Raw genomic sequence first — 8793 nt, 5'->3', positions numbered from 1 at the left:
AGGAATCAAAAGCTTCAAGTTACTTGTTTGGCAATGAAAACTTGTCCAATTTTTTTATAACTCTGATATGATATACAAAGGTGGTCAAGGCATTGGAAGTAGCATATGTGAAATGAAGGTACATTTACATTCACTGCCGTGTAAACTGGCACCTGTTCCCAAAATAATCTTGAATGAAAAAATGTGAACTGGAAATTCACAGGCATTGAAGATGATAACAATATTGAGGAGTAGTAGAAATGGCAACATTGTCTATGATTTATCCTTTATAAACAAAATTCACCTTAAGTATGAGAGTGTAACTTTCATGCATGGTGTTCTTTCTTGGGGCTGCTTGCTTCACTTTCTTCATCCACATTCTCTACAATTTGTTTCAGGATGTTCTCTTCCTCTGCTTCAAGTTTTTGCATACATTGTTCAAAAGCAGACACCAACTCTGGACTAAATATAGAATTCTCACTAGACTCATTTTCATTACTAATGTCCATTATAGAATAGCTACCAAATTTTGGGGTGACATAGGATCCAGGAGAGTAGATTCCACCAGCAGGGAGCCATTCTCTGAGACTAGCAATGGCTGGATATTCAACACCGGAAGGGATTCTAAGTGATTCTAGCCTCTTTGCCACAGCTTTTCTCTTATTTCCCTTCTCAATGCTTCTTCTATGACTTGTAACCACTTCCTCATTTTTAATACCTGAACTAGATATGTGGCTATTAGGACTTGAATTTGGAGCTACTGTGCTGCTTTCTGATGCTGTACTCAAGTTGTTGCTCTCCTTCACTATTTTTCTTTCTTTCAATGAATGATTTTTGTTTAAGCTTGGTGCTTGCATCCTCTTTATTGCACAATCCTTTTCCTCAGTATGGTGAGTTGTACTAGTTCCTGAACCAGCATCTTCTTCATCATTGTACTCACTTTGTTCATCTGTATGACACTTGCTTGACCATATTTTATTAACTATATCATCGTATTCCTCCACTGTGTGAAAACTCTTACTACGAGCAGCACCCTTAGAGCTCTCAAAACCAGATGAATTCTCCTGAGCAAGAGACTGCACAATATGCTCTGGAAACTGGTGCCAACTTTTAGACCTGTTCTTTTTATCTCTCTCAATTTGCTTCCCTTCTACTTGATCTAGTCTTGATGATACAGGCTTCAACTTCTTGCTAGTTTCAGAACTGGCAGGTTCAATGGCCAGTTTTGAGGATTTGTTAGAACTAAGACTCCCAGAGTGCAGTTTGTTGGATACTGTGTTAGCTGCACAGACAAGAGCAAGGTACTGATCACTGCCACCTGAGGAGATGATTAGATCTTCCAACAGTGGAATACCATTAGTTGTTCTCTGTGATCTCTTCTTTCTCTCTTCATGGAAACTAATTGACCTGGCTATGACTTTTGAAGAAAAACACCCCATGGTTTAAAGATAAGCCACACCTGACAAGGAAAAGAGGAGACAGAAGCAACTAGAGTTACTAATCACTACATAGAAAACGAAGATTCACAAAACAAATCAAATTCCTAAAGAGCATGAAATATGACTGGTCTTAAAGGCATATATTTAGATTAGTATGTAAGGATAAAATAAGCAAACTCTAAAGTTTAGAGGATTACATGTGAAATCCTTACCAATAGTTTGCACCTGCAAAATATACAGAACTGGGGTCACAGAAGTGTTGAGTCAATGGATACTCTAAAGTAGAATCTCTATAGCCCCTCTGATAAGAACCTGAAACAAGAAACTTTTAAGATGAAATTGAAAGCCAGCATGGCACTTTTAGACATCAAGACTTTTCACTTTTTAGCTATGAAAAGCAAAATCCAGCAATACACTAGGGCACATCTTTATTACAGATATTTTATTATCTCATTTGACAAGGTTTACAATGAAACAGACCCTAAAGCCTAAAATTTAAATACTGGCCTTTGATCACAAAGTGTACCATTTTGTTGGAACTATGTCTCTTTAGTTGTGGCAGTTATGCTTAGAGTGAACAAGTGGAGCCAGCCTTCAATTTTGTTAACTTGAGATCTGGGAATTGTTTGTGAATTGGTGGTAATGGGACCAAGGTGGAGAATCAATCATGATCATTCTTTATGTAAGGTCTAGAAAGTGCTATGATACCATCTACAATGTCTTTGCCATGTATGCATAAATTTATGTTCATTGCACAATGCTCAATGTTAGCTGCATTTTCTATCCGGATTTTGCGCAAAAGATGATTCTCTCCTTATAGAAATACCAAACATAGATTAACAATATGCACAGCTTTTCTGCAACATCACTGACCATGATCATTAACAGAGATACAAAATAATGTGTTCATGTGTCGTATATAACAATCTACTTGCCTTATGGATTTGGATGCACTGAACCACTTGTTCATCTTCAATTCTTCTTCTGATTCTGCCTTCCCTTTGGATTTCATTCAAGCTTTGGACTTTGGAGATGGTCAGCAGGAGAGGCTGCAAGAGACATATCATTTGACAATCAAATATGGGTGGACCCCACTATTCATTTTAAATTATAAGTTTGAATTTTGCACCTAAAACTTGTATAAAATAATGGTACCATAGTCTTTGTACACTGCCACAGTGTGGCCAACTCAATTTGTTCTACTGCTACCCTATCAAATGCATGTTACCATCAGTGGAGAAAAATGAAATATGACAGCAGAGAATGGGTCCCTCAGAGACCCTCAAGGCCAAACTAATTCCTGTTCATACATGATTTGCTAATTCCTAAATAAATTAACTAGTCTCTGATCTCATGCTACAGTGACTATACCCCATGAAAGCAATTTTAATGACACCAAAACTGAAAAAAAGAACAACAACTTTTCCAATAAAAAGAAAAGTCTCAATTTTCAGGCTGAATACATTGAAGGAATGAAACTGAGCTTTTATGCAACAATAAGGTTGGTGTCTTAGGACTAATGAGATGAGGGGTTAAAATCTTGAAAAATGTGTACCCTTATGGCATAAGTTTGTGTTGTCTTGCTTTTGGAAATTGATTTCAAATGTAACTGATATTTTAAATTTCAATGTAGAAGAACATTCATAATGCTGATTTTTTAATGATCTATTCAAATACATAATATCACAAAAATCATTTAGAATTGAATATTTCTTCATTTCCCAACCTTTTTTTTGTTAATGTCCAAATGGACTTTTTCAAAAATTCATCTTCTATTTATCATAAAGTGTGACTCTGATTATATTTTTGGGATATGATTGAATAAACTTATTCATAAATACTACTTAGAATAAAAAATTAAAAAAAAAATATGAAATAAGTTTATACATTAAAATTAGTTCACACAAGTTAAAATTACAATTTAGAAAAGTTAAATGAAGAAACTTCTACAAATTATTTTATAGATAAACTAATTTTGATTTATTGAGAGACCTTTTTTTTCTTTTTTTAAAATTTTTTATAGAGCTTTTTTTCAAGAAAAAATGTTCTATATTAGTTCTAGACACCTAGTAAATAAAAAAGCTAAGAAAAATTGATTCTCTAACAAGTAAAATTTAACAAATTGTAATACTAAAATTTGTTGTGATGCATTCAACTACATGTCACAAAAATTGAAGATCATGCAACTATTTTTATTAAGAAAATATAACTACTTTCACCTAAAAATTTAAAAATAATAAATTTATAAGTTGGACTGAAACTAAAACATTTGATTCTTACCAACTTTCCTATTCTTTTTATTAGAAGGGGTTTTTAACTTAATTTCAGTCTTTCTTTTCATTTTTGTTAACCGATTTTTTTTTATTTAAATACTTTATTATTAGGTTTTGATGGGGTCCACAAATTTGCCCTCAAAGGAGGAAGCTTTATTACATTGTGACAGTTGAGTTAGTATGTTAAATCCACTTATACAAGTTAGGTTAATTGTACTATAAGCAATCTCACATATTTTTGCTTTGGACACAAAATTTAAGAGTAGGATCCAAGAAAAAGAAAAAAATGAAGATATTTTTTTAAATAAAACAAATAACTGGTTGAATATATTGAGGTGGATTGCACTTGTATTACAATACAAGAGTTTGAGTCACTTTTGAACAAATCTTATGGAGTACAATTTTAAGGTTCAATTTATTATTTTAAAAAGTTCGATGCTACTAAAATAAATTAGGTGATATTCTCTTATTTGTCCACATTTTATGTTTTTAAATGTGTAAAACAAGTAATAATGTTACTTTATTATATTCTTTTTCCTTAATCACCACTCTTATTGTTTGATCAATAATACATGTTGTTCTCGAACTAGGTTGAGAACTGGGAGAACTATCGCCTTTGGATGTCACTCAGTCGGTCGTGTCTCACTTCCTCCTTCGGTCCTTCTCGCTGAACGACTCCTCAGGCTGGTGGGGTACCTGCAGATGGCACTCCAACGCTCAAGTCAGTGGGGTATCGTATTCGGCTGGTTAGAATACTGTAGATAATGACGTACCTTCTTCCTTGGAATGCGTGATATTTATATTACCTTGATGGGCCCTTGTTGTTGGGCCGGATTAGGGGGTTGTTTAGCGATTATGGTTGAATTAGGTCGTTTCCTAACCATAGGTTGACCTTTGCTAATTAGGTCAACGGTTTGACTTGAGCACCTTATGTCGGTCGGCCACATATGACACGTGATCGACCTCGTACCTTAAGTATGGTCTTGATGCATGGGTTGACCGGGTCAATAGACCGGTCGGTCATCCCGGTACACATGTAAACTTTTTATTTCAGATATAAAATATAAGAGTGACTTCTTAGTTATACACATTAGAAAACTTTCTAATGCATAAAGTTATCTTATGACATGACTTTTGTTGTGATGTAAATTTTTTGTTTGAGGATGAAGTTGGTTTAAAGAAACTACGAATTTATGCAGAAAGATAATTTTAATGTGTGACCTATTAGGATTAATAGTTAGGCGCAATCCTTTCTATTTTTGAGAATCAATATTCTCCTAAACAATTATCTGAGTAAGAATCAAACTTGTTATTTTAGTCCTCATATTAATTCTTAGATCAAATACTTCTCTAAAACAAAAGTTATAACTGATACTCAAGACACAATATTTTCTATTTAAGAGCATAACGGTTCAAATGTCAAGATTCAATAGAAACTTGATTTATGTGACCTCGCCCTCAATAATACATGATTTTCATACATATTATTTGTACTTAATTGAAACTTGATTTATGTGACCTCGTCCGATTTTCATACATATTATTTGTACTTAAGGAATATGTTTGTGTAGTCGTTGTACCAATTTTTTAGAAAGTAAAAAGAGACGGTGAAAAAATGTATATGATAAATGTATATTGAACTTATTCTTTCCCAATTGAGGATATTTATTCAACAAGCTAAATCTGTTTGAATGTATATCTGGAAAAAGCTTGCAGAATGTGAATTTTCACATAAAAGTAAACGTTATTATATGTTGTTTTGTGTTTTTCATGCAGTAAACATGGGTTTCTGTGTTTTTTCAAAACATAATTGTGACAAATTAAAATTTATTTCAAAAGTCATCCTAACACTATTGGGCTTGCAGTGATCTGAAACAAGTTAAGTTCAAGGCAATTACTTCCTGCACCCCATTTTAGTATGAAAAGACAAAAATGCCCCTAAATAAAATGAGGTAAATGTAAAAATACATTCCAGAATTCCAGATCCCTTCTCGGAACATGTTTCCAGATTTTTTTTTAAAACAAAATTTTTGTATTACAATTTTTTTTATATAGAATAGGATTTTGATTTTTTTTCCAAATTTTTATTTCTAAAATATAATAATCTCGAATTTATTTTTTGAAATGTATTATTTTCCATTCTGAATTTTCATTTTCAGAATGAAGAACATTTTCATTAAGTTGAGGGTAATTACTTCCTACACCATATAACTGCACCCAATTTCAATCTCCTCAGATAAAATGGGGTACATATAAAAATATATTTTAGGCCCCTTTTCTGAAATATTTTTTTGGATTTTTTTTTGAACAATTTTTTTAGTGGAGATTTTTTTATCTGAAATGGAATTTTGATTTTTTTTTTCTGGATTTTTATTTTCATAACACAATAATCTCTTGCAAATCTATTTTTTTAAATGTATTATTTTTATTTCTGGATTTTTATTTTCAAAATGAAAGATATTTTTAAAAATTTTAAAATATATAGGGTGCAGGAAGAATTTGCCCTAAGATGAGTGATCATACAAAATTTGTAGACTGTGGTGATAAGAACACTTATACTATCATGTTATCACATTACAAGAATGAAAAAGAAACAGAAAAGTTATATGTAACAAATTCTGAATAAGATAGCGCACATGCCTTATTAGAGTTCATTAATCTTTATTAAAGCAAATATTTGCAAACAACATCTGATAAATTGCACCCTTTGCTAGCTAGCTTTGTGATCTCACTTGCAGCCACCAGCTGCAAATCCAATCTTGGAATTGGCAACATCATAAGCCACTGTGAATGTCTGTTGTTGGTAATTTCCAATAATGGAGATGGGGTTAGAGCTAGAAGCAATGGCCAAACAAGTAACACCCTTCTCAATTTCTATAAGGGAGTTATGAGCCTGAAGTGCTAGGCCAGCACCCCCACCAAAAATCATCTGAATCTCAGGCACTGTTGACATTTCTTTAACACTCCCCTTGAAGCAAGTATCCAATATGGAAAATCCTGGGGCCTGTGCATACTTTTTGGACATGATCGTCACAAAAGATTTTTGCAATGCATTGTAAACAGCTTCAGGTAGCCTTGTAATTACAGTGCCAGAGTCTATAATAGTAGGCACATTGTAGCTTGAGGCAGAAACTGCTATTGGCTTTCCAGCCACGGTAATAGTTGTCAAATCAACAAAGTATAAGCTTGGAATCTTTTTATTCTTCAACAAGGGAGTGAACTTGTATGGTGATGATGTCAATGATGAGGTTCCAATGGACAAGAAACCTGATAGGGAAGAGTTGGGTTCAGAAAAAGATGTGGGAAGGCAATAGGAGAAGGCATTGCCATATTTTTTGGACAATTGTGCAAGCATGGAGAGCTTGTCATTGGCTAGACCTATAATACCAGCAGCTTTTCCAAACAACCCTTGATTGTCCTGACCACAGCCATATACAAAACTTGATGATGCCTCTGATGGGGTTAAGGTTAGCAAATCTTGACTCAAATAGCCAATTGAGAAAGAACTGTCACCATAGCTTGCTTTGTACACACAAGACCCAGTTGCATTTGAGCAACTTGGAGCATTTAGTGTGGAGGCCTTGAGAGAGGAACACTGGAGGGATGAGCATGGCAAGCTTTTGTAGGTCTTGGACGTGGAAGGAGTGAAAATAGGGTCAACCTGTTCATGGCAGTAAATAACACAAGGCTGGCACTGGAGCCAGGAGAGGGAGCTACCAGTGTCAACAATCATGCTAAAATACTTAGCAGGGGTCCCAAGTCCTATTTTCACATAGTAATTGCCTGAACCAATTGATAAACCTGATTTCAGTGGTGTGGTCAAAAGGTTAGGTCCCCTCAATTTATCAGAAGAGGCAGTGGTGGCAGAATTTCTGACACCCTCCTTGTTTGCTAGTGTGGAATGAAGAGATCTGACCCGCTCCTCATCTTTTGTGATCATGTCAGAGAATGAAAATGGTGATGTGGAAGTTAAGGAGGATTCAAGACCTTTCACATGGTACAAATTAAGCTGCATGCCCTCTTTCTTGTGCCTTGGATCCTTATCTGAAAATTGAACTATTTGTAAGGTTAATATGCATATATACCTGCACAAACTCAACATTTCTTTATAATATTGAAAACCAAACTCAAAATTGCTTTCTTTTTCTAGATAAAAGCTTCTATACAGAAAAGGAAACACAGCAATAATACAATCTAACTTGAGAACTAGTTAACAAGTCACTGAAATGCATGCCTTGAACTTCCACAGCAGAGGATGCTATAGCAAGATGTGCAGAGAAAACCAGAAACCAAAATATGGTCATCTTGTACACCTCACTTGGCAGGCTCTGCAACATTGGTTCTGGAACGGCTTTAACTCTTGCCAAAGCAGATATATGTATGGTACACTATGCCTCTACTCGTAGCCAAACCGACACTTTTTCCTACAAGACAAATGATTAAGGGTGATGCTCACTATTGCTTACAAATCTTTCTTTTATAAAAAAAACATTAAATGAAAACAAAAATATTGAATGTCTTGGAAAAATGAAAAGTATTTGAAATTTACCATACAAAGAAAGTAGTAGAAGTAATAGAAAGATGCTATACGAGGATTTGGAATCACTCAAAAATAAATAGTAGGCTGGCAAGAGTTCAAAGGAGTTTCCTTCACTATCTGCATAGGGAAAGCTTTAAATGTTCTCCAACCCAAGGAGCTCCCACAGCTCGTGAATTACAATGGAGTAACTAGCTACATGGTCCACTATGACCCTATGGTATTAATATTATTCTCCATGATAGACTACAGTTGTTACAACAATATCTTAAATACTGAGCACCTACACTACACCTACATATCCTTTTTCAATAATAACAGTATTAATATCATTGATCACATAACTCAAACATGCAAAAGTGAAGAGAAGAGGAAGAATAGCCATGCTTGCTGGAGAAAAATTTCTAATAGTGAAGCTATAACTTTCTAGCTCAGTGAATGAATGGGCAAGGGAAGATATGAAGAGACCATAAACTGTGACCAACATGATCTGCTTCTGCTATATTAACTTTTAACGGCATGAAATGTTACTATGCAGAGGCCCCATACCATCATAAGATATTAG

At 34.3% G+C, this 8793-nt stretch overlaps 2 protein-coding genes across 4 annotated transcripts; both read right to left on the bottom strand.

The window, feature by feature from the left end:
• On the bottom strand, positions 1–2459 carry LOC137832094 (uncharacterized). 2 transcript variants are annotated; one of them, XM_068640085.2, is made up of 3 exons: positions 2354–2459; positions 1631–1730; positions 1–1438 (listed from the first exon to the last, which is right to left on the bottom strand). In XM_068640085.2, exon 3 carries the CDS (start codon positions 1416–1418, stop codon positions 306–308), a length of 1113 nt encoding a protein of 370 aa, XP_068496186.1. In that variant the 5' UTR covers positions 1419–1438; positions 1631–1730; positions 2354–2459; the 3' UTR covers positions 1–305. The 2 variants fall into 2 exon arrangements, with proteins under 2 accessions (XP_068496186.1, XP_068496187.1); XM_068640086.1 differs by having other exon boundaries at positions 1945–2452.
• A 3873-nt stretch (positions 2460–6332) lies between these two features.
• On the bottom strand, positions 6333–8793 carry LOC137832093 (aspartyl protease family protein At5g10770). 2 transcript variants are annotated; one of them, XM_068640082.2, is made up of 3 exons: positions 8241–8793; positions 7926–8115; positions 6333–7735 (listed from the first exon to the last, which is right to left on the bottom strand). In XM_068640082.2, exons 2-3 carry the CDS (start codon positions 8026–8028, stop codon positions 6420–6422), a joined length of 1419 nt encoding a protein of 472 aa, XP_068496183.1. In that variant the 5' UTR covers positions 8029–8115; positions 8241–8793; the 3' UTR covers positions 6333–6419. The 2 variants fall into 2 exon arrangements, with proteins under 2 accessions (XP_068496183.1, XP_068496184.1); XM_068640083.2 differs by having other exon boundaries at positions 8246–8680.

This window comes from Phaseolus vulgaris, chromosome 6 (assembly GCF_051622355.1).
Source record: "Phaseolus vulgaris cultivar YP4 chromosome 6, ASM5162235v1, whole genome shotgun sequence".
Classification (NCBI taxonomy): domain Eukaryota; kingdom Viridiplantae; phylum Streptophyta; class Magnoliopsida; order Fabales; family Fabaceae; genus Phaseolus; species Phaseolus vulgaris.
Note: the sequence above shows the minus strand (reverse complement) of the source record. Positions and strands in the feature narration are given on the sequence as shown.

Excerpts from the sequence above, each read along its gene's own strand:
- LOC137832093 (XM_068640082.2), bottom strand. The coding sequence starts at position 8,028 with ATGTTGCAGAGCCTGCCAAGTGAGGTGTACAAGATGACCATATTTTGG. Across the intron at positions 7,736-7,925 it reads CTCTGCTGTGGAAGTTCAAG|ATAAGGATCCAAGGCACAAG; the intron begins GCATGCATTTCA and ends TTCAATTTTCAG.
- LOC137832094 (XM_068640085.2), bottom strand. The coding sequence starts at position 1,418 with ATGGGGTGTTTTTCTTCAAAAGTCATAGCCAGGTCAATTAGTTTCCAT.